At 47.6% G+C, this 23,917-nt stretch overlaps 1 protein-coding gene and 1 non-coding gene across 2 annotated transcripts; one reads left to right on the top strand and one right to left on the bottom strand.

Moving 5' to 3' along the window:
• Window positions 1-16,510: 16,510 nt before the first annotated feature.
• On the top strand, window positions 16,511-16,583 carry TRNAT-CGU (transfer RNA threonine (anticodon CGU)). Its single transcript has one exon. It is a non-coding gene; the product is annotated as a tRNA-Thr (tRNA).
• Window positions 16,584-20,063: 3,480 nt separating this feature from the next.
• Window positions 20,064-23,385, bottom strand: TLE7 (TLE family member 7). The gene is made up of 9 exons (XM_050772775.1): window positions 22,995-23,385; window positions 22,858-22,880; window positions 22,653-22,711; window positions 22,098-22,313; window positions 21,750-21,991; window positions 21,392-21,533; window positions 21,092-21,245; window positions 20,640-20,713; window positions 20,064-20,328 (listed from the first exon to the last, which is right to left on the bottom strand). Exons 1-9 carry the CDS (start codon window positions 23,273-23,275, stop codon window positions 20,224-20,226), a joined length of 1,296 nt encoding a protein of 431 aa, XP_050628732.1. The 5' UTR covers window positions 23,276-23,385; the 3' UTR covers window positions 20,064-20,223.
• Window positions 23,386-23,917: the final 532 nt, after the last annotated feature.

The raw sequence follows: 23,917 nt of genomic DNA, 5'->3' as shown, positions 1-23,917 counted from the left end.
CTACGGGTGGTATTAGTATTGTGCTCAACAGTTGACCTGGAGTATCTTTCTTAATCCTTTGAGAGAGGTGCTGTGATTGTCTCCACTGTCCAGGCAAGAAAACTGAAGATTAAAAAGGTTTTGGGCCTGGCGTGGTGGTTCATGCCTGTAATCCCAACACTTTGGGCGGCCAAGGTGGGCGAATCACCTGAGGTCAAGAGTTCAAGACCAGTTTGGCCAACATGGTGAATCTCCATCTCTACTAAAAATACAAAAATTAGGCCGGGTGTGGTGGCTCACACCTGTAATCCCAGCACTTTGGGAGGCTGAGGCGGGCGGATCACAAGGTCAGGCGATGGAGACCATCCTGGCTAACACAGTGAAACCCCGTCTCTACTAAAAATACAAAAAATTAGCTGGGCGTGGTGGCAGGTGCCTGTAGTCCCAGCTACTCAGGAGGCTGAGGCAGGAGAATAGCGTGAACCCGGGAGGCGGAGCTTGCAGCGAGCCGAGATCATGCCACTGCGCTCCAGCCTGGGCAACAGAGTGAGACTCTGTCTCAAAAGAAAAAAAAAAAAAAATTAGCCAGATGTGGTGGTGCACACCTGTAATCCCAGCTACCTGGGAGGCTGAGGCATGAGAATCACTCGAACCTGGGAGGCAGAGGTTGCAGTGAGCCAAGATTGCACCACTGCCCTGCAGCCTGGGCAACAGACTGAGACTCTGTCTCAAAAAGTAATTAAAAAAAAATAGATAAGTAAGTCAATATATAAATAAAAAGGTTTAGTAACGAACCCTGGCCAGTTGGGGCAGAGCCAGGGTATGACTCCAGCAGATTGGATCCACTTTATACCAGTGGGGTCCCTACCACTGGGACTAGGTGATTTCCACCAAGCAGGAAGGACCTCCAGCCAGAAGCTCTAGACCACCAGAACTTAACTTCTCCTCCTCGAAGTGCAAGTTACCCAACACCCGATCCCATGCCTCTTGGTGTAGGGCCAGCTTGGGTCCACAGAGCTCTTAGATCCTAGAATAGAGAGATGACTGATTTTTTTTCATGCTGTCACATATTGATTGTCTACAAGACATATTTTAACAACACTACCTCATTTAATCCCACAACAGTCCTACAAGATGGATACTATTTTCAGATAAAGAAACTAAGGCTCAAAGACATTAGGGGATGGGGTCAGGGGAAATTAGGGACTCAAATTTATTTGCCTCCCTCATGTCTCAGGGCCCCACGCTTCCCCCACTGGCATCCTTACCTTGGGGTAGGAGCTTTGCCTCTGCAAACTTGCAGCCCTTGTCAGTTCAGCCATATCTGCCCTTGGACCACAGGAGATGAGGAACTCCTTCCAGGTCATCCTAGAGGTCTTCTTAATCTTCATGTATGCTCTTAATTGTATATTTGTAGTTTTAAAAATTCTCAGTTGGTCAAGGTGGCTCACATCTGTAATCCCAGCACTTTGGGAGACCAAGGCAGGTGGAGGGCTTGAGCTCAGGAGTTCGAGAACAGCCTGGGCAACACAGTGAAACCCCATCCCTACAAAATATACAAAAAATCAGCTGGGCATGATGGCATGCAAATGTGCTCCCAGCTACTCGGGAGGCTGAGAGTGGGAGGATTGCTTGACCTGGGAGGTCGAGGCGCTGCAGTGAGTCAAGATCACGCCATTGTACTCAGCCTGGGTGACAGAGTGAGACCCTGTTTCAAAAAATAATATTTTTCCTTATGTGTACTCTCTAGAGCCACAAGAATGATCCAGATGACCCCACAATCTTTAAATTCCTTTTGGTTGCCATAGGAACTAAGTACCACAACCATTTGAAGCACCATTTGAAACCTCAGTGCTTTACCCTCTACCCACCTATTTTCCCTGTCCCTACCAGTAGTCATTTGAGGATTTGTGATGACACCACCTGTGATGAAGAATCCATGTTCTGTTTCCCTCTGACAAAAAGGCCATCCCTGTCTTTCTTGAGTGATTTATCAACCCAACCCCAGAATATCCAGATCCTGTTTCCTAGGGCCATCTCCAGTACCAGTTACTAATTCAGCGTAGATCCCCATAGGAAACAGACTTCACCTTCCAATCATACTCAAGGAGGATTTGTTCACAAACAGCTTTTATATACATGTGGGTGAAATATAAGGGACTCATAAGGGATAGTGGTGAACCAGGGACTAGTGACAGGGAAGTTGCTGTCACTACACTTAGGCCCAAAGGAATGAGAGAAACCCAGAAAGGAAGAGTCGTCCAGGGAATATCACACGTTCTGTTCAAGCACACAGCCAAGCCCAGGTTAGCCCTTATGGAGCAAACACATGCCCCCTCCTCCCTGCTTCCTTCCCATCTCCTTCTAGGGTTCCACATTGCCTGAAGCCAGAGGGCAAGGAGCCTACTAATGGAGTCCACACAGGCCAGCCTCAAGGACAGAAAACAAGCAGGGAAGGGTGGGGAGTGATGAAGAGGGTCAGTGAGGACACACCCAACATACTCAGAAACTAGAGACACCAGTTGGCACTGAATATGTGAACCTGAAGTTCTGGAAGATGTCAGGGCTAGAAATATGAATTTGTAAAACATCGGTGCAAAGATGGGTTGTAAGGTGGTGGGAATGGCATGAGATTCCCCCAGGAGATACTAGAAAGGACGTCTGAGATAGGATCTCTGGGTCCTCCCATAGTGAGAGCTCTGGAAGGGAAAAGGGCATGGCCAGGCAGGCAGAGAGAAACCAGGAGGATATGGTTTCCTGAAAGACAAGTGAAAAGTGGTGTCTGAAAAATGAGGTAAGTGATCAAAGGTATCAGATACTGCTGAGATGTATGAGGGCTGAGATTTCAAAGCCTAGTTGTCTCCTTATCCAAGTCCTCCAAAAAGATAATGGGAACTCCTAGAGATGGGGGCTGTATTTTTTGAGCAGTACATGGCCACAAGAGTGCACAAATGAATGAATGAGTGACTCCACCATCAGGGAAAGAGGGTGGGTGAACTTTAGAAACCCTTTAGGGAATGATAAAATAATAACAACTCCAAGAACCTCGGGACATGAGCTAGTCAGAATGTTACCTTTGCAGTAGTCAGGCCTTTGGAAAGTGACAGAAATCCAGGTGCAACTGGCTCAGGCAAAACAGAGAATTAGTGGATAGAAGCTGGACTATCTCATATGTCTGGAAGGGCCTCCTGGACAACCTGAGCTGGGAACTCACATACTGCCACGACTCTTCTCTCTCTTGTTTCTGCTTTGCTGTAACTGATGGCTTTATTTTCTCAAACTGATGTCTTCCATATGGCAGGAAACATGACCTTAGCTGGCTATATCCCCACCGTCTAGAACGATGCCAAGCACACAGTAGGTGCTCAATAAATATTTGTCACATGAATTCATTGGCTCCAAGCTACACATCTGGCAAAGGACTGTTTCTCTTCCCTTAGTTCTAGTTCAAAATGCCACGGAGGAGGAGCTCTAATTGACCCACCTTTGGTCACATGTTCACCTCCGACCAATCACCCATGGCCAGCAGGTGGGGTGATCCTCTTAGAATCAGACATGTGGTACAAGGGATGGGAATTTCAAAGAGTAGATGAGTGATCCAGTCCCCAGCAGGGAACAGTGGTCACCCAACAAATCCCCATTTTACAAATGAAAAGAATCGAGGCCATAAAGTTTAAGTATCTTTCCCCAGATCACAAGACCACCCAGAAGGAAAGAGCTGTGCAGAGAATGCCACACGTTTAGCTCAAGCACCAGAGTCCAGGTCTTCTTCACTCTTGGCCCGCTAACAGTAGGAAAGGATTGAAGGAGGAAAGGGCAAGACAATAGGAATTCACATGTTAGAACTTGAAAACTCAGGGGAAGGGATGTTAGATGCATATGGAAGATGGGTGCATATGTCAACACGTGGACATGTATGTAAGTGAACCTGCAGGAGGGAACAGGATGCCTATGTCAACATGTTGGCATGTATGTAAGTGAACCTGCAAGAAAGGACCGGATGCATATGTCAATACATGCGCATGTATGTAAATGAACCTGCAAGAGGGCCCGGGATGCATATGTCAATGTGTGCACAGGTACACAAGTAGCCAACAAGGGGTCTGGCAGACCACTCAGGACTGATGGTGGATGTGGAGGGGGCACGGGATTGGGCGTGATACATACAGTGAGACTGAAACTTCATCCAGAAGAAACCCTTCTTCCCAAGGCATATTTGTGTCCTGTTGGAGTCATAACAAATTAGAAACTTCTCAGCCCTCCTTATTCTAGTTCTGGGTAAGGGTGAAGAGAGAAACAGAGGGAACGGGGCTGTGTTTTGACTCTTGTGGGCCCTGGGCAATTTTGCTTTGGTGAACACCTTTCTCCATAAAAAGTATTATAAAATATACTGCATGACTGAATTGGTATAAGGATGAATATGTTGATATTCTGTGCTAAAACATTTTATTCAACCTAAGATGTCATCTTTCCTCAGCTTTTAAAAAGAAATTAGGACGTTTTTGTGTGTTCCTTAAAGTGGCCTGGGTGCTGAGCACGGCACTGACTAGATCTGATGGAGAAGACAGACTGGCGAGGGAGTGGCCATTACATTTTCGGGTGGGCTTTGGGTCAGGAGCCACACACACATATAGGCAGGGACTCTTGTTATGAAGGTATAGTGGCGAGATGTCGTTCCTAGCTAAAGCCAGGAAGAACATGTCGGGTGAAGGTGTCTCCAAGTGTCCTATCAGGAAAACTGCTCAGGAAATAGAAAATGGCCCAGCACAGAGAACCATGGACTCCCCAACAGGGCTGCTCTTCTGATGATCAAAGTATTTTGGATCTTGACTTCATGCCCTGTTTTGTTTTGTTTCAGGGTAATTGATGGCTAAAAGTTGAGCAGGTAAAAGCATACACACAAAATATTAAGAGACCAATACACAGTGATACCTTTAGAACAGGTTTTGGGGTCACATACCCTGTGTCGGGTTCTCTCCTAAGCATATTCCTGGGGTTGGCTAGCTTGATCCTCATACCAGCCCTGTGGGAAAGGTACTACTATTGTCTTCTCTTTATAGAAACAGTGGCACAGATCAGCAAAGCAACTTACCTAAAGTAACACAGCAAGTCAGTGGTAGAGTAAGAATGCAACCAGAGGTAGTTCGATCCCATGTCTCGTGTTCACAGTGGCTGTACTTTTCAGTACAGGGGCTGAATAAATAGTAGAGAGTGTTCATTCACCTCAGATATTTATTGAACATCTGCTATGATCTAGGCCCCAGGCTAGATGCTAGGGACACAGTAGTGAAGGCGACAATCTCTGGCTGCTGGAAGCTTAAAGACTGAGAAGAGGAAACCAGAAACGCAGTGTGATGATACTAGTGGGTCCAAAGAAAGCCCAGGAAGAGACCCCTCACCTAGATTTGGAGTAGGACTGAAGTCTGGACAAGGTGATGAATAAACAGAGACCTGGAAGTAATGTAGGATTTGGTCGGGAGAAGGGGTAAAAGCAAAGAAAACCATCTCAGGCAGTGATACGGTTTGGCTATGTTGCCACCCAAATCTCATCTTGAATTGTAGTTCCTGTAATCCCCATGTGTCATGGGAGGGACCCAGCGGGAGGGAACTGAATCATGGGAGCGGTCACCCTCATGCTGTTCTCATGATAGGGAGTTCTCACAAGATCTGATGTTTTATAAGGGGCTTTTTCCCCTTTTGCTCAGCACTTCTCCTTGATTCTGCCATGTGAAGAAGGACAGGTTTGCTTCCCCTTCCGCCATGATCGTAAGTTTCCTGAGGCCTCCCCAGCCACGATAAACTGTGAGTCAATTAAACCTCTTTCCATTATAAATTACCCAGTCTCTCAGGTATGTCTTTACTAGCAGCGTGAGAACAGACTAATACAAGCAGGAAAAAAAAATAGCATCAACAGTGGCACCAAGGCCAGAGGTGGCCTGGCTCATGTCAGGCAACTGCAAGCTGCTCAACCCAGAGGAAGCTCAGAGGGAGAAGCAAGAAATAAAACTCAAAGGGTAGCCAGGACCAGCTCATGAAGGGCCCTGCAGGCCTGCTGGGTCTTTGGACTTTACTCTTTCCCCAGCCTGCAGCGTGGCTCCTTTTCCCCTTCCAGGCTTGGCTCAAATGTCACCTCTCTCGTTGAAACCTGATTAGGCTGCAGCCTTCCACCACCCCCTACACTCTACAACCTCCCCCGTCATATTTTTCTCCATAGGACGTTGACCATGTGAGACAGGTTTTGGCGGCTCCGCCAGTAGAAGCCCACAAGGGATTGCTGACTCATGTATTGCTCTTCCTGCCTACATCCACTGAACCCACACACCTAGGGGTACCTGCCCCTTTCAGGGCTCCTCCTCACCGAGTACCCCTCTCCTCCTCAGAACAGTCAAGTCTCAGGGGCCAAACAAGCTGTGGAGGGCTGAATAATCCCCACCAAAGCTGTGTCCTAATCCCGGGGCGTGGTGAATACGTGATCTCACATGGCAAAAGGGAATTAAGGTTGCTAATAAGATGACTGTAAAATAGGGGGTTATCCTGGCTTGTTTGGGTGGGCCAATGTAATCACAGGGGCCCTTCTGTGTGAGGGAAGGGGGCAGAATTGTCAGGGTCAGAGTGACACGATGGAAGAAACCCTCCACCGGCCATAACAGGCTTTGAAGATGGAAGAGGTGGTGTCTAGAAGCTGGGAAAGGCAGGGAAGGAGACTCTGCCCTGGAGCCTCGGGAAGGAACACAGCCCTGCCAAGACCTTGATTTCAGCCAAGTGAGATCCAGTTTGGACTTCTGACCTCCGGATCAGAAGATGCTGCCTCGACTTCTGGGTTTATGTTCTGTGGCTGCCCCAGGGCTCACAGGAACTCAGGTACTTCCACGTTTGGAAGTCCTTAGACAAGGTGCCTACCAGGTACGCTCTTTCCTGCTTAGCGAGCGTGAATCCTCTGAACTGTATGCCAAGGAGCAGCTGTGCTGAGCTGACCTGCACATACCAATCCCACAGTGGGGCAGATGGGGGCTCCAAAGACTGCCCAGAGGCCTGGCTCAGTGTGCTCCGTCCTCCCCACATCTGTCCTTAGTTTCCACTCAGAGACCACAGTGGGCTGTGGGAAAATGGCCAGACATCTCTTTTCGGATCTCAAGTCCCCCATCTGTAGAATGGGGAGCTTGGTACAGATAGCGTCAAAGTGTCCTTCAGAATCTTACTTCCTAGGCCATGCACTGTGGCTCACACCTGTAATCCCAGCACTTTGGGAGTCCAAGGCAGTGGATCACCCGAGGTCAGGAGTTCGAGACCAGCCTGGCCAACATGGTGAAATCCTGTCTCTACTAAAAATACAAAAAATTAGCCGGGTGTGGTGTCTCGTCCCTGTAGTCCCAGCTACTCAGGAGGCTGAAACAGGAGGATCACTTGAGCCTGGGAGGCAGAGGCTGCAGTGAGCTGAGATCATGCCACTACACTCCAGCCTGGGCAATAGAGCGAGACTCTGTCTCAAAAAAAAAAAAAGAAAGAAAGAAAGAAAAGAAAGAAAGAAAAGAAAAAAAAAGAATCTTACTTCCTAACCCTTTGATGAAGAAGATAAACAAGTGGCAAACAAACACATAAAATATGATGAACATCATTAGCCACTAGGGAAATGCAAATTAAAACCACAATGAGATACCCCTGCACACCAGCCAGAGCCAAGTCTCATTTTAAAATGTCGTGTTGCAGTATATAAAAGTAGAGTCCACTAAATTGTGATGGGTTACAGGGAGCCAAAGAAGAGAAAAGGTTTCCTCTTAGAGCCTGAAGATAGAACATTGAAATAACATTAACAAGAGTTTAAAGAAATAACTACGATGAAATTCCCACAGCACCTCATGCAGTCCCATGAAATAAATTCTTGTTCCACTGGATCTTGGATCCGCATTCTCTGCTTTCATGAAGTCATCTGCTTGTGGATTAAAAAAGAGTCTTAGAAATCCTGACTCAGTCCACTGTTATAATCTGAGAGCTGCTTAAGTGATGTCAGTTCAGATGCCTGTGCTCACGAGTCTATAAAATGCAGACAATTGGAAGTATCTGGTCCAATCATTTACCACCGGCTCTAAAACTGTTCTTTGTCGTTGATGACACCAACTGCAGCCTGTAGTTTAGAGCAGAACCTTCAAGCAAGCATCAGAGAAAAACAAACACAATCTGTAGATGACAGAGACTTCATAGCTGTGGTTAGTTTATTACCATAACCAATAATGTCAGAATGGAGGAGAGTAAACTTCTCTCTTAGGTCGTATCCATCAGTAACCAAGGAGGCAAGCTCATGAAACCAGAGCAGATTTTTACTAAAATGTAATACATTTCATAGTTTCTTTCCAAAATCAGGTATAATAAAACAACATCAATAAAATTCACTTTCCAAATTTTGTCCTTCACCATGCCCTTTCATATTCTAAAACAAACTGACAATTAGGACAGGAATGCTGTGAGGTTGAAACAATTTTCATAATAATGCCAAAATGTTACTTATGTTACCATGCAATGGGCCCATCACTGCTATTTTCAAACGAATTCTTTTAAACTGCTTCACAACAGTCTGGATCTGTGTTTTTCCTGAGGGTGAAGTTCTGGGCAGCGAGGGCATTGACAAATCGCCAGGGACTTCCCATAAAACACACATATTCTAAAATATTTAATAATTCATTAATAACATTTTGTCTATATAACTTTAACCTGGGGAAGGCTGAGCATCTCTTCCAATTTGACAATTCTTCTCATGTAAATCTTATAATAGGAACACAATCAAACAAACCTAGCGTCTTTCTTTTTATAAGGTGGAAGAACAAATCTCTGCAATTTTCCAAGGCTCCTCTGGGAAATTATTGTAGGTGTAAAAGATCTCCCGAAAATTCCTTTTCATTTTTTTTCCCTGTCTAATTTCGCACGGTAACATCTAAAGAGTTGTCAGAGATTTAGATGCTTGATTTACACATGCTCATGGGTGGCTGAGAAACAATCTTTGGCGACTCAATTAAGTGATAAGAAAGCATTTAAAAATAAACAGACCCAAGAGTACTGAAGAGACGTACATCCCCATAAAAACTCGCACACAAATGTTCCTAGCATCACTCATGATAGCTAAAAGTGGGAGCAATCCAAATGCTTATCACCTGATGACTGGAGAAACACAATGTGGTATACCCATACAATGGAGTGTCAATCAGCCCTAAGCGGAACAAAGCCCTGATACATGCTCCAACATGGATGGACCTTGAAAGCATTACGCTAAGTGAAAGAAGCCAGACATAAAAGGCCACGTATTGTACAATTCCATTTCTACAAAATGGCCAGAATGGGAAAATCCATAGAAACAGAAAGTAGATCAGGGACTGTCAAGGGGTTAGGGGTAGCGAGAGAGTAACAGGAAGCGTGTGCTAATGAGCATGGGCTTTCCTTCTGTAATGTTCTAGAAGTAAATGGTGGTGGTGTTTGCAAAGCCTAGCAATATACTAAAAACCATTGACCTGTACTCTTTAAAAAGGCAAACAAGATCTCAATTTCTTAAAAAGCCTATGCACACATGAATTGCAAAATAAATAAGTAAAATAAAGAAAGAAGCATACATACAGCTTGTTCATGAGTGAGGACTTTTTGTTGTGCCCTATTCTAGGGCATTACAAATTAAACATAAAACACTATCAAGTATTCTGGTATGACACAGAATCTTTGCTATCCAGAACAACCTTTCCTGTTCTAGGCAGTGGTATCCATCAGCAACCAAGGAGGCAAACTCATGAAACTAGGGCAGATTTTACTAAAATGTAATACATTTCATAGTTTCTTTCCAGAATCAGGTATTATAAAACAACATGAATAAAATTCACTTTCCAAATTTTGTCCTTCACGGTGCCCTTTCACATTCTAAAACAAACTGACATTTAACTAGCACATGAATTTTACAAGGTCAAAACAATTTTCATAATAATGCCAAAATGTTACTTACATTAACGTGCAATGAGTCCATCACTGCTATTTTCAGACAAATTCTTTTAAGTGTCTTCTTTCCATTTCTAATGCAGTAAACATCAATAGCATTAGCCCACATAAACAGAAGCTCTTTGGGAAATCTCAGTAAGTTTTAAGACCGTAGAAAGGAAGGTCATACCTTAAAACGTAGCATTGATTGAGAAAGGAAGGAGGAGAAGAAATGGCAGGATGATACCATCTATGTGAATTAAAAGTGCCTACACACAAAACAGCCACAGTGCTTTGTTAGAGCATTTTTCTAAAGGCACCCAAGACAGAGCAGAATGATGCCTGCAGTGGGAGAGGGAGGCCTAGGAGTGAGAAATCTCATTCAAAGGCAATAAAACAAGAGGGGGACCTCACAGAGACCCCCTGATCATGGCCTACCATGCACTGTGGAGTGTGCTTAACTCACCCTCTGCACCAGAGGCTTCCGCCCTCCCTCCCACAGAACAACAGCCCCCTGATCCTCCACCCTGCTGCAGCTGCAGTTCCCCAGGACAGAGCTGTAAGAAGTGTGGCAAGCACCAACCCCACAAAGTGGCACAGAACAAGAAGGGCAAGGATGCTGTGTATGCGCGGGGAACGTGGCATCATGACAGGAAGCAGAGCGGCAATCTTGGGCTGAGTACTCAGGAGGCTGAGGCATGAGAATTGCTTAAGCCCAGCAGGTGGAGGTTACAGTGAGCCGAGATCGCGCCAATGCACTCCAGCCTGGGTGGCAGAGTGAGACTCCACCTCAATAAATAAAAAATATAAATAAATAAATATAAAAAGTCCATCACTGCCTCTGAGATTTGACATGCCACCTTTATCGTATACTAAATTCCCATTTGTACTTAGGTCTATTCTGTACTTTCTTTCCTATTCCATTGGTCTGTCTGCCTGTTCATGTGGCCAATGCCACACTGTTCTAATTACAGAGGCTTTATAGTTTGTTTTAATAGCCCATAGGGCTAGGCTCCCACCTTGTGTCAGTTTTTCCCTGGCTATTCCAGCATGTTTATTTTCCATAGAAACTTTAGTATCAACTTACCAACTCCATGAAACAAAGCTTGTTAGTATTTTTATAAGAATGGCATTCAATTTATAAATCAACTTGGAGGGAATGGGCATCTTGATCATGAGTTGTGATAGCCAAAAACAAGGGATGTCTTCCCACTCCACACGCTTTTGTGTCTTCCAGAAGTGTTGTAAAATTTTCCTTTTATAGATTTTGCACATTTAAGTTTATCTCTATTTAATCTTCTTTGTTGCTATTATACATGGGCTTTTCTTAAGTCCTCTAACCTAAGTATTGTTTGTGTATATCAACGCCATTGATTTCTGTAAGCTGATTTTCCAGAAAAAGGCTAAAACTACAAAGGAGATGGTGCCAAGGCTTGAGCGCTGAGCCCAGCTGCAGATCTAAGACAATGCTGGCTATGAGGACATGCCAGCATCTTGAACTGGGAGGAGATAAGAAGAGAAAAGGCCAAGTGATTCAGTTCTAAATTTATCTTTTGTTTTATTATGAAGACAATAAAATCTTGAGGTTATGTTCACTTCAAAGAAAAGAAATGTATGATGAATTAATTACACTGTAAATAAATCCTTTTTTGTGGGTGAGTAGCAGGCATTCCTCAGTTATCCCAGTGGGAACCAGGGGAATATAACGGGCCTGAAATCTGGCAGCTCTGGAAGCCGCTCCTACTTCATAGCAGAGGGTCTTGAGAATAACTGGACCCACTCCATACCAGGTGGTGAGGAGAGAGGGCTCAGCCAGGCCAGGAGAGATCCTCCAGCTCTAAGTGGCCGCAAGTCAGTGATCAGTGACAATCAGTAATCAGCTACTGCCTTCCCGTGCTAGGCACCTTCTGTCCACTCTATAATATAACCTCCCTTCAGCAGCCCATGAAATAGATTCAGGTATGATCACCATTTTATGGGAACAGAGAGGTTAAGATACTTGTCGAAGGTCTCACAGCCAAGCATGGCAGACCTGGGGATGAATAGATCACTCCAGCAACTGCGCACAGTTGTTTCCAGGACTAACCCCATCATTTCATAGAGAAGAAACAAGCCCAGAGAGGGAAGAGACATTCTCAAAGTCACACAGCCAGTCCAGGTCTCCTACGCAGCGCCCTTTGCATCCACGGTCATATCTTGGGGTGTAAGATGCAATGCAAGGCTTCCCCCTGGAGGAAGGGCCGGAAATTGCAGACAGCCCTACCAGAGGCCCTGGGCAGCTTCACTCTGCGTGGTGGTGGATTTAGTGACCTGCCCCAGGAGGTTCTCCTTTCTTCTTCTTTTTTATTTACTTTATTTTATTATTTTATTTTATCACCCAGGCTAGAGTGCAGTGGCACCATCTCGGCTCACTGCAACCTCCGCCTCCTGGGTTCAAGTGATTCTCCCGCCTCGGCCTCCTGAGTAGCTGGGATTACAGGCACGTGCCACCACATCCAGCTAATTCCTCTGTACTTTTAGTAGAGACGGGTTTCACCATGTGGGCCAGACTGATCTCGAACTCCTGACCTCAGGTGAGCTGCCCGCCTCGGCCTCCCAAAGTGCTGGGATTACAGGTATGAGCCACCGCGCCCAGCCTTTATTTTTTGAAACAGGGTCTCTGTCACTCAAGCACGAGTGCAGTGGCATGATCTTAGCTCACTGCTGCCTCAAACTCCTGGGCACAAGTGATCCTCCTGCCTCAGCCTCCCAAGTAGCTGGGATGACACGTGCATCGTGCATGACACCACACCCAGCTAATTTTTTTTTTTTTTTTTGTAGAGATGGGGGTTTCACTTTGTTGCCCAGGCTGGTCTCAAACTCCTGGGCTCAAGCAATCCTCCTGCCGTGGTCTCCCAAAGTGCTGGGACTACAGGCGTGAGCCACTGCATTGCTCTCCTCTCTTACTAGCGCCCCACTGTGGAATCTTCAGGACCCTGTTGGTGAAGTCATATCAGGGGCCCTGTATACACAAGGGAATTTTTCCTCTCACTGCATAACTGAAATTATTGACTGTCTCAAGACCTATAGATTCAAGTTCCAGGAAGTCCCTAACAAAAAAGAAGAAAGAAAGGGTCGAGTGCCATGGCTCATGCCTGTAATCTCAGCACTTTGAGACCCCCTGTCTCTACAAAAAAAAAAAAAAAAAAATTGTTTTTAACTACCCAGGTGTGGTGGTGTGCACCTGTAGTTCCAACTACTCCAGAGACTGAGGCAGGAGGATTGCTTGAGGCCAGGAGTTCAAGGCTGAGGACTGCTTGAGGCCAGGATTTCAAGACTGAGGATTGCTTAAGGCCAGGAGTTGAAGCCTGCCGTGAACAGTGATTACCCTGCTGCACTCCAGCCTGGGTGACAGAGCTTGAGAGCCTGTCTCTCAAACCAAAAAAAAACAAAACAAAAAAAACACCTAGAGAGAGATGGCTTTCCATGTCAGAGACACTGGGATGGATACGGTAGAGACAAAACCTGAGTGGATGGCACTGTCTATCCTCACAAAAGTTATGACTTCTTGGATGTCTCAGATGCACAATCTGGTGAGCAGAGAGCTGGGATAGGCCAGAGAAAGGACCAAATGCCAGCCAAAGACAGGCACAAGGGCCACCTCTAATCCCAGCACTTTGGGAGGCCAAGGTGGGAAGACCACTTGAGGTCAGGACTTTGAGACCAGCGTGGCCAATGTGGTGAAACCCCATCTCTACTAAAAATACAAAAATTAGCCGGGGGTGGTAGCACATGCCTGTAATCCCAGCTCCTCAGGAGGCTGAGGCACAAGAACCACTTGAACCCGGGAGGCGGAGGTTGTAGTGAGCTGAGATCATGCCACTGCACTCCATCCTGGACAACAGAGCAAGACTCTGTCTAAAAACAAACACACAAATGTCAGCCAAAGAAGTGAGGGGTCTCCTCACAGTTGGGATCATCTCTGAGCTGAGTGTGAAAGGTGAACGGTTTCAGGCATAAAGAAGACAGTAAGAAATGCCTGGGGAGACAGAGAAGGCATGGCCGGTGCCTTTCTCACTGGTCTTTGGTGCTGCTGCCTCCCCTCCACTCCTCCCTCCCTGCGCACCAAAGTCCTGGGGCTGCTCCAATGGCCGACTCCTTCCAATCTTCCACTGCTTCCCCCCTCCCCGTTGATCATGCCAGCCTCATCTCACAGCCACCCCTGCCCCCGGCATTGTCCATGTCTCCTGTTCTCACCACACACCCAGCCTCACACACCCACCCCTAACACTGAACGCTCAGATCTCTGCTTCCTACATAGAACTGTCTACAATCTCGACATTTCACAAATCAATACGCAAAACCTTCTTCCTGCATACATGCTGCAAGGGATTCAGAAAACTCTATACCAGCCTCTGCCCCTATGAAAGAGAAGTCAGCTCAGGGAAAGAGGAAAGGCACAAAGAAGTAGCAGAGAAAGAACATTCCCTGCTAGTTCTAGGCCACTGTGGCAAGGGGAACCCAGAAGGAAGGGTTTTGTGGACCACGAATGCTGGAGTAGAACTGGGTAAGTGGGAGGATGGCAGGAAGGTTCTGCACGGGTCCGTGGAAGTGCATGGCCTGTTTCATCCGGGTGGGAGAGTATGGGCTGGCCTTGTCCTTGCAGGGCCCTGTCGAATATTTCCCCAAAGGCTGGGGGAAGCCACTCAAGGTTAGGAGCACTGACATCTTGAAAAATGTGTTTAAAGGGATTGCTAGAACTAACTACATTCCTTCCCTCTATAGCTTCTCTGGCTGAGCAGCTTTTCAGAGCACCTGGGAACCACCCCTACTGGGGATGCTGCCTGTCCATCCGCTCCCCAGGGCAGTGTGTGTATGACCCCAAGATGAACAGGAGGGGAGCCCCAAATTCAAGGCTGGCTGGTGGCAGAGAGAACCACACCCAGGACACAGACTCCGGGCAGTGCTTTCCTCCCTTCACACTCTCCCTCCTGCGCTGAACCTGGAATGGAGACACCAGCAGAGGGCAACTTGAGGGTGGGATCCAGAGGCCCCCTTTCCCCATACCTCTGGGCACGTGGAATGTGGCCCGCCTAGTGGTGGCTCAGATCCTGTCTGTGGATTGCAGAGGTCCCACCGTAATGGAGAAGATAGGACTGACACACAGAGAACAACTGAGAACCCCCTCAAACCCTGGGATGTGCTAGTCACCACGTGCCCTAGGAGATCAGAGAAGGAAGAATCAGAGTGACCACTGTGCAAGAAATCACCCGAAACCAGTTCCCAAAGGAGCACCGAAACCCGAACAGAAGAGCAGGTGTGTGCGTTGGGGGTTGGGGGTAGAAGAGACTAGTCCTATCAGGTATTGAAATATATGATTAGTTATCTGGTGAAAACAAGCAAAAATGTCACAAGGGCTTAGAGAATGAGTAAGCCGGCAAGTTCAACGTCGTCATCTTACCCAGGATGGTTTTTGGGCAATGGGATGGGGTGAAGACTCCCTGAGCCAGTAATTTCCCTGAAAGAGTGAGGAGGGAATCTTGAGATGGGGAGAGTTCCCTCCACCCACCTATCCACTCGCCCATCCCTCCCCGCACCCTTTATTCCTGTCATCTTTTCATGTGACAATAAATTGGAGAGCCCTGCTCTGAGGGAGCAGTGCCACTCTGCTGCCCTTCAAAATGAGAGGCCCCTATGTGTAACCAGGAAGCAAGAGTATTTGAAAAATAAGAGAGAAAAAGAAAAGCGCGGGATGCAAAAAAAATAATAATAATAATCGGCAAGTCCAAGGCAACCATAACTTCTTCCCTCCATTTGCCGACTGAATTCACGTCCAAGAATCTTCTGGAACCTTCCCTCCCTGCTTCCACCTCGCCCCACCCCGACTTCAGGGCCTGGGCTTGGAGATTTCACACCCCATACCCCTTCTCTGCCCTCCTGCCCGTCTGCCACGCCCTCCTGCTCCCCAGGGCCCTACCCACCCCTTGCTCCGGGGTCACCCCTGACACCCAACCGCGGCTGACGTCGCACGCTCCAGCCTCAGTCCACCCTGGGACCCTGCATTTGGCAGCCACGCGAGCCCCTCTCCAGCCCAATCAAGCGGCCGTCGCCCTGGAGACTGAAGACCCCTACTGGGGTCACCCCTTGCAGCCTCCTCTCCCATGCTCGCCAGTCCTCACCACCCCCGCCGCTTGCACCAGACCCAGGCGCTCGTCCTCCGCTTCCCCTGCACCCCGGCCTGGTCACACCTCGGAGCTTGTCCCCACCTGGCCGTGCCCAGAGTCTGCCCGCCGGGTATCCCATACACACCGCTGGGCCTCACTGCCTCTCGGTGAGCTGTGGTGTCTGGGGTCCTAGTCCCCACGAAGCTGCGACCGGCAGGCAGCTTTCTTCCCTGCGCGGGGCTCGTTCCCTGAGCCCAGGCCGCTCCGTGGCTGCAAGAGCTACCTTCCCACCCACGTGTCCCCAGGTGTGCGCACAAGCCCAGGGTGAGACCAGGGGCTGCTCCCTGCAGAGGCCGACCTTGGAGGGGCGACTCTATGAGTGCAAGGGGCTGCAGGCATTTTATTATAGAAGGTAGAAACCTTGTGCCGGCAAAAAGGTCGTCCTTTTAGCGCAGTGGGCAGCGCGTCAGTCTCGTAATCTGAAGGTCCTGAGTTCGAGCCTCAGAGAGGGCAGCTGTTTTGCTGTGTACGATGGCAGCAAAGATGCTTAGAAGCAGCTAGAAGGTTCTAGAAGCAAAGCACTTTGGACCACGGGAGAAGAGTAGGCGTGCCAGTCAGGTACCAGAGGGTAAGGATGAGTCACCACCCGAGAGCCAGGTGTACAGAAGCAGGGTACTGAGCTACAGGGCGGCGTAAATACATCGTTATGTAAACTCGCAAATGAGTCAACCTCGCTCATAACAAAAGAAACTCAGATCACAGCCACAGGAACGGCTATTGTCCCCTCTCCCAGGAATTAAAATTCACAAATGGGGCCAGGTGCATTGGCTCACATCTGTAATCCCAACACTTTGGAAAGCCAAGATGGGAGAACAGCTTAAGCCCAGGAATTTAGAGACCAGCCTGGGCAACATAATGGGACCCTGTTTCTACAAAAAATAAAAATGAAAAAAATTTAAAAAATAGCCAGACGTGGTGGCAAGTACCTCTAGTCCCAGCACCTCTGAGGTGGGAGGATCCCTTAGGTCAAAGCGGCAGTGAGCTATCATCACACCACTGCACTCCAGCCGGGGTTTAAAGACAAAACAAAACAAAACCCTCCACAAATGAGAAAACACACACTGTTGGCGTGAATGTAGGCAAATGGACACCAAGCGTTGCTGAAAGCTAAATTGAGTCAATTCCTCTGGCAACATCTGTGAAAATCACAGTCTCCTAGACCGCTTCCAATCTCTTTTTCCCCCGACCTTCCTCGGCTAGGAGAAAGGCCTTGTCTCCACCCTCGCTGCAGACCCAGCTTCCAAGAGCCAGGAAGACCCAGGCAGTCAGCGCCCAGCCTCAAGAGATCCAGGAGAGGGGGATGGGGCGTGGGTTAAATGACAAGCTCTGATTCTATCTCTAGCTGAATCCTTCTGTATGTTTCATTACAATACCTTCTAATTATTTTGTAGTTTATTCTCTGTTATTTAGAAGTATATATATATATATATATATATATATATTTTTTTTTTTTTTTTTTTTTTTTTTTTTTTGAGACGGAGTCTCACGCTCTTGCCCAGGCTGGAGTGCAGTGGCGCGATCTCGGCTCACTGCAAGCTCCGCCTCCCGGGTTCCCGCCATTCTCCTGCCTCAGCCTCCGGAGTAGCTGGGACTACAGGCGCCCGCCACCGCGCCCGGCTAATTTTTTGTATTTTTAGTAGAGACGGGGTTTCACTGTGGTCTCGATCTCCTGACCTTGTGATCCGCCCGCCTCGGCCTCCCAAAGTGCTGGGATTACAGGCTTGAGCCACCGCGCCCGGCCTAGAAGTATATTAATTAATTTCCAAAATAGAAAAATTCTAGTTACGTTTTTATTATTTATATCTTAATTGCATTGTGGTCAAATAATATATTCTGTAAAACTTAAATCCTTTGAAATTTATGGCTCAGGTATATGGTCGTTTGTAAATGCTGTGTGTGGGGGAGGGGTGGGGGTGTATTCTGTAGTGGTTGTAGGCCTTGTTCTAAGTTTTCTAATCATGTTATTCAAAGCTTCTGTACCCTTATAAATTTTTTGTCTATTTGAACTGCTGGTCACTGTGAGATACAAATTTGTCTTAATTTGTTGATTTTTCTTTTTGTATTTTGAGGCTACAATAACAACTACATAAAAATAAAATAATTGTGCTTCCTGATGAATTGAACCTGAACTGAACACTTATGAAATGTTTACCTTTATCTCAAATATTTTTTGTTTTATATTGTCTAATATTAACATCAACTTTCTTCGATTTGTGCAAAGTATCTTCATTATGCTGTACTTTCTGTGCCCTTATGTTTTAATGTATCTTTCAAACACAGTTGTGATTTTTAAAAATTGTTATATGATCTCTAGAGATTAATAGGAACATTTAAACCACTTACATTTAATGTAATTACTGCTATATTTGGATTTAAATCTATTATTTCAGTAAGCTTTTCCTTTTCAGGTTCTTCTTTGTTCCTTTTTTCCTTTTTCCTCTTTTTTTGGATTATTATTATATATTATTCCAATATTTTCCCTCTTTGCTTGGAAGCTGTACACTTGTTTAATATTCTTTTAGCAATTAACCTAGAGATTACAATGCTACTCCTTGATTTATCAACACTGCTATTAGGACTCTTATCTTATTTCCAGAAAGCATTTTAAAATTCTTGTATTCCCACTCCCAATTATTACCCTCCCAACTTGTATGTCTTTATTTTTAATTCTCTTGGACATAGGAGTGGAATTACTGAATCATATGGTAACTCTATGTTAAGCATTTTGAAGAACTTCCAAACATTTTCAAAGTGACTGCAACATTTTCCAGTCCCACCAGCAATACATGAGGATTCCAATCTCTCCACATCCTTGTCAACACTTCTTACTGTCTTTTTTACTCTAGCCATCCTAACAGATGGCAAGTGATACCTCCTTTGGGTTTGTTTTCTTCCATGCAATAGTCCAAAGTGAACAGCTTATCTCGATGTCTGACTCATGCAGAGGATGCTTCTAGGATAGAAGCATCCTGTGTTTCTGCAATGCCCTGGGGCCTCCACATCATTTGCCTTGAGCTGGTAGAAGTGGAACAAGACCCTGGAGGGAACAGTCCTACTTCTTTAGGCCTAGCCCAAAGCTGACACATATTATTCACTCATGATCCACTGGCAAGAACTCAGTTCCTGACAACACCTACATGTTGCAAAGGATGGCAAACTTGGCCCTTGGCATTGCAGCTTCCTCCCAGGGAAAACTCTAAGCCATGAACTTCAGTGGGCAGCTGGCAGTCTCAGCTATACAAACACCAAGCCAAAAAGAGGACGCTGATGGAAGAAGACTAGAAAGCAGGCCTTATGGCTTTTTTTCCAGGAGCTGGGGCCTTTCCAGCCCAGTGAAGCCCAGATATACTACTACACTGTCACATTTTCAAACATGAGGAAACTGTCCTGAAACAGTGAGCTAGGTAGCTTTGATTAGCACCAAACACCAGAATTAGCATCAAGACTTTTAAAAAGTCAAATAAAGTGAAGTAGCATGAAGCAAGGAGCTTCTCCGTCATTGAAGTTAGGCACAAAAAGGGAACCTGTCCTCAGAACATGGCTAGACCAGCTCTAGGAGTTTTACCTGAGTCAAGAGTTGAGCATTGTTGGTCTATCTATCACAGTCTGAAAGTTGGTACGTAGTCTTACATTTCTTGAGCTTTAAGATTCCAAAAATTCCCCACTTTAAAAAAAAAAAAAAGTTTACAAACAAAATTAAGTCTGGTCTAAAATTCCTTCCCCACCCTGGAATTTGCTGAAGGCATAAGCAATGCATCACAATGAGTTTGTGACTTGAAAGAAAGGGACACATATCCAGGCCATTTTGCTTTCTGCTTTGCTATTTTATTCATTGCAAAGGGATCTCAAGTTTCCCACCAAAACCCAGAAATCAGTAGTAGAAAGATAACAAAGGAAAAAGCTCCAAGCCATCTGATTAAAGTCTGGGAGTGTGGGCTGAAAGCGGGGTATTGGAGGGGAGGAATGACCTGCCACCCAAGCTAAAGCAGAGGGGATGGCAGGTGTTAGAGGTGTCCAGCACCCTGAAACCATCCTCACAGCCACACCAGCCCAAAGACTGGGTCTTCACTGGCAGGACCATGCCATGCCACCTTTAATACAAGAGCTGGTAGACGATGGCACTGCTCTTGGAGCCCATGACCAGATACTGGTTGTCAGAGGATACATCACAGCACAGGATACCTGAAGACTCCTCTATCTAGATGGATGGAAGGGCCAAAAAAGGGATCACACTTGGGGCAAAGATTGGGCCAGACATGGAGGCTTCATTTAGGGCTGTTTCAAGGCTCAGTGTAGACCTAAGGCTCAGGTGGAGGACAGGGCCAGGTCTCAGGGCTCAAGGTGACTTGGGAGTTCATAGGATCTGAAGTCCTCTTTCCTCTACTCTGTAAAATGGCCCTGGGTGCCATCTCAGAGGTGTTTTCCAACACCCACTGGAATCCAACCAACTGGGACCTGGAGCTATAAGCTCTGAGTGCCTGGGTTCAGGCATCTCTCTGTGTTCAGTACCTGAAACAACTTTTGTAGAGAAGGTGCCTCCAAGCCACTGAGGCGCGTATCTATCGCGGTCACAAAATAGCTCCCTGGTGAAGGAACAAACAGATGAGAGGCCAGAGACCAATCCTGCATTCTAGTTCCAGCACTGTCCCCAACCAGACTAAGGGCAAGTCTTTCTCTGCCTCAGTTTCCCTATCTATGAAAATCAGACACACAACCCAAGCCATTCCCTTATCTGCCCCCACCCTCCTACCACACGCAGGATCATGGCTATCACAGAACAACAGAACAATCGGATTGGCTTCATGCCTCTGCAGTCTGCCTGCGTCTTCGGGCTATCATTCTGTGCAGGATCTCCCATTACGGAGGGAGCCAGAAAAGGAAAGGGGGGTGAATAGAGAAAGAAGAGACGACAGCAAGTTCACAATCGGACACCCAGAGGTGTCACCTGGCTTCTTACTCACCACAGGAGGCAAACTTGAGGCTGTGGTGGCGGGTGTATTTTTTCATGACAGCCTTAAACTGCTCATTCCGACGAGTGTGAAGGAATGCAATATCACTTGTTCTCAAGCCCGCCAATACCCATTCTTCTCCGGGGTCATGGGTAATGCTGAGGATCTGTTTGTGGAAGCAGGTTTGAGGTCAGCACTCAAAGTTGCCAACACCATGCTTTGTGCCCACCTCTCAAGCTCACACTCCCACCCCTGCCTCCATGCATGACTCCACTGCAGGTGGCATTCTGCCAGTGGTGGCCAGCCAGGCACCTCATTCTGTAAGTCGTGTTGGTGCAGCCTCTGGTAGTTCCTCAGGTCCCAGGAATACAGGGTGGTGTCTTCACCTCCTGTCCAGAATATATTGCCAGTGATGTCCACACATCGGGACCCGTATACAGGAACTTCGTGCTTCCTGGTGGGTGGAAAAACAATACAGAGGGTCACTGAGTGGTTTGGGCCCCCGGGAAGTTTCAGGGTCAGGAAGCCCCTAGGACTACCCCAGATATATCCTCTACACTGACTCGCCCAGCCCTAATGCCAAGAGCCCTAATGCAAAGACAGGAAGAGTGAGCCTCACTGGCAAGCCCTCCCCCAGGTACACCCGAGTGGCTCTGGAGGGAGCCCATACCTGATCAAGATTTGGTTCTGCAAATCCCAAATCTCAACAAATCCATGGAAACAAGCCAAACAGATATGGGCATCAGAGGAGACAGCCAGAGAATAGCACGTGGGGCCCGTTGAGGTCAGCCGTGCCCTGACCTGGGGGGTGGGTGCCAGGTCCCAGAGAGTCACGGCCTGGGATGCACCCCCTGTGATCAGGCTCTGCTCATCAGGGAACAGCTTGCAGGTGACAACACAGTCCTGGGGATCCTGTAGGAAGGGTTCACACACTGGTATCCCCTCAGGGCACTGACCCTGGGTCTCAAATCAGAGGCCCTGTCAGAGTTCCCTGAGTCCTGCTTTGGACCCCCCTCACCTGCAAATCCAGCTGGGCCTGAGGGGCCTTGTCTCCCGCCTGCAGCGCACTCTCATCCCACACCCTGATGTAGCCGGAGCCACATGTGTACACGTGGTGGGTTGAGCCGCTGATGGCCACAGCGTAGACCCTCTTTCCATGGAGGAGTGTGCCAATCTTCCAGGAGCCGTGTGGGGCCCTCTTCTGCCTGACCACAACTTCATCTGGAATGGGGGGCTGGGCAAGGAGAGGGTGGGTAGCAGTGGCCTTGACCTGCTATCATTAATAGGACAGCCTACCCCTGTCTTCCAGCTAGATTCTTAACCACCCACCCATCCACCCATTCACCCACCCAACCCCTGGTTCCCAGGGTCACAGCTCTTAAAGAAATGACACTGTGAGCTGAACACCTACTTCGCAGGATGGGGGAATAGGGAACATAGCTCAAAAGCAGCAGAAGCCCAGGACACCCCCCTACCTATGGGAGAGAGAGTGGAAGTGCAGACACATGGTTTCTTGATTGGGGGTAGGTGGGAAAGGAAAGATCCTGAGTACAAAACAAAATGAGACACTTACAATTGCTCTGAGCAAGGACAGGACTTCTTCACTGGGAGGGGAAGAAGAGTAAGGCTGGCCTGCAGGGAAAGAGCAATGCCCACCTGCTCACAGAGTCCCACGCTTCAGGGAGAAGGCCACACTGTTGACACCAGGCCCCCGTTCCCAGTCCCCCATCTGGGGCCCAGCTTGGGTGACCACACGCACCACCATGACTGGTACTCACCAACCTCAGAACCCAGCAGGAAGCTACGACACACAGAGAGAGGGAGGGAGACAGAGCGTGAGCCACAGAGCTTCCTGCTGGGATCCCCTTTCCCCAGGCCAGTTGGCCATCCCCACCCAGCCGTGTTCAAGCAAGACCTGCTTGGGCTGGACTCTGCTGCTTCTCCTAGTTGTGCCTCAGGGAGCCCAGCGGCCTGGAGCTCAGATCTACCCAGGCCCTGGAGGTGCCACTGCTGCTGGGTCACCGCGCTTGTCTCTTGATCAGCAGGGCTGTGCTGTATTGGGGGGCCCGGGGGCTGCCAGGGCACTCCATACAGACTGCCCAGTTGGTGCTGCACTTGTGGCTCAGGCTGAGAGGAAACGCCAGAGCTTTCTGGTACATCCCTCCTCTCCTCTGGCTCACCATCAGCCCCGAGCATTCTGAACGGTGCCTCTTCCTTCTCGCCACTCACGTTCTTAGATCAGTGAGGTGCCTGGACCACCTGGTTCTAGGTCTTGAGAAAGAGACCCGCCAAACAGATCCCGGGTTCCCAATGTGTCCTGATCCCCTGTAAGGTGAAAAAAAAGGAGAGGCAGCTATGCACATGTACTCTGTAGGGTCTCTTTAGAAGGGGCAGAGAATGGCTCTTTTGATGAAAAGATTCACAAGACTGGTTGCCAACTAACTTTTTCTATTAGGTGTTGGCGGCAATGACGTTAAGGGTGAAACTGTCACACAGGCACTTTGAGATGTTAGTGCCAGGCATTGTGTTTTTCCTTTCATGCACATGGACTGCATTTCTGGTCATTTAAAAACCAAACTCACTGGCTGGGCACGGTGGCTCACGCCTGTAATCCCAGCTTTTTGGGAGGCCGAGGCAGGCAGATCACAAGGTCAGGAGTTTGAGACCAGCTTCGCCAACATTGTGAAACCCCATCTCTACTAAAAATACAAAAATTAGCCGGCCGGGTGGCACATGCCTATAATCCCAGCTACTTGGGAGGCTGAAGCAGGAGAATCATTTGAACCCAGGAGGCAGAGGTTGCACTGAGGTGAGATCGCACCACTGCACTCCAGCCTG

The sequence above is a fragment of the Macaca thibetana genome, chromosome 20 (assembly GCF_024542745.1).
Source record: "Macaca thibetana thibetana isolate TM-01 chromosome 20, ASM2454274v1, whole genome shotgun sequence".
Taxonomy (NCBI): Eukaryota; Metazoa; Chordata; class Mammalia; order Primates; family Cercopithecidae; genus Macaca; species Macaca thibetana.
The sequence above is the reverse complement of the archived record's forward strand: the minus strand, read 5'-3'. Positions and strand labels throughout refer to the sequence as shown.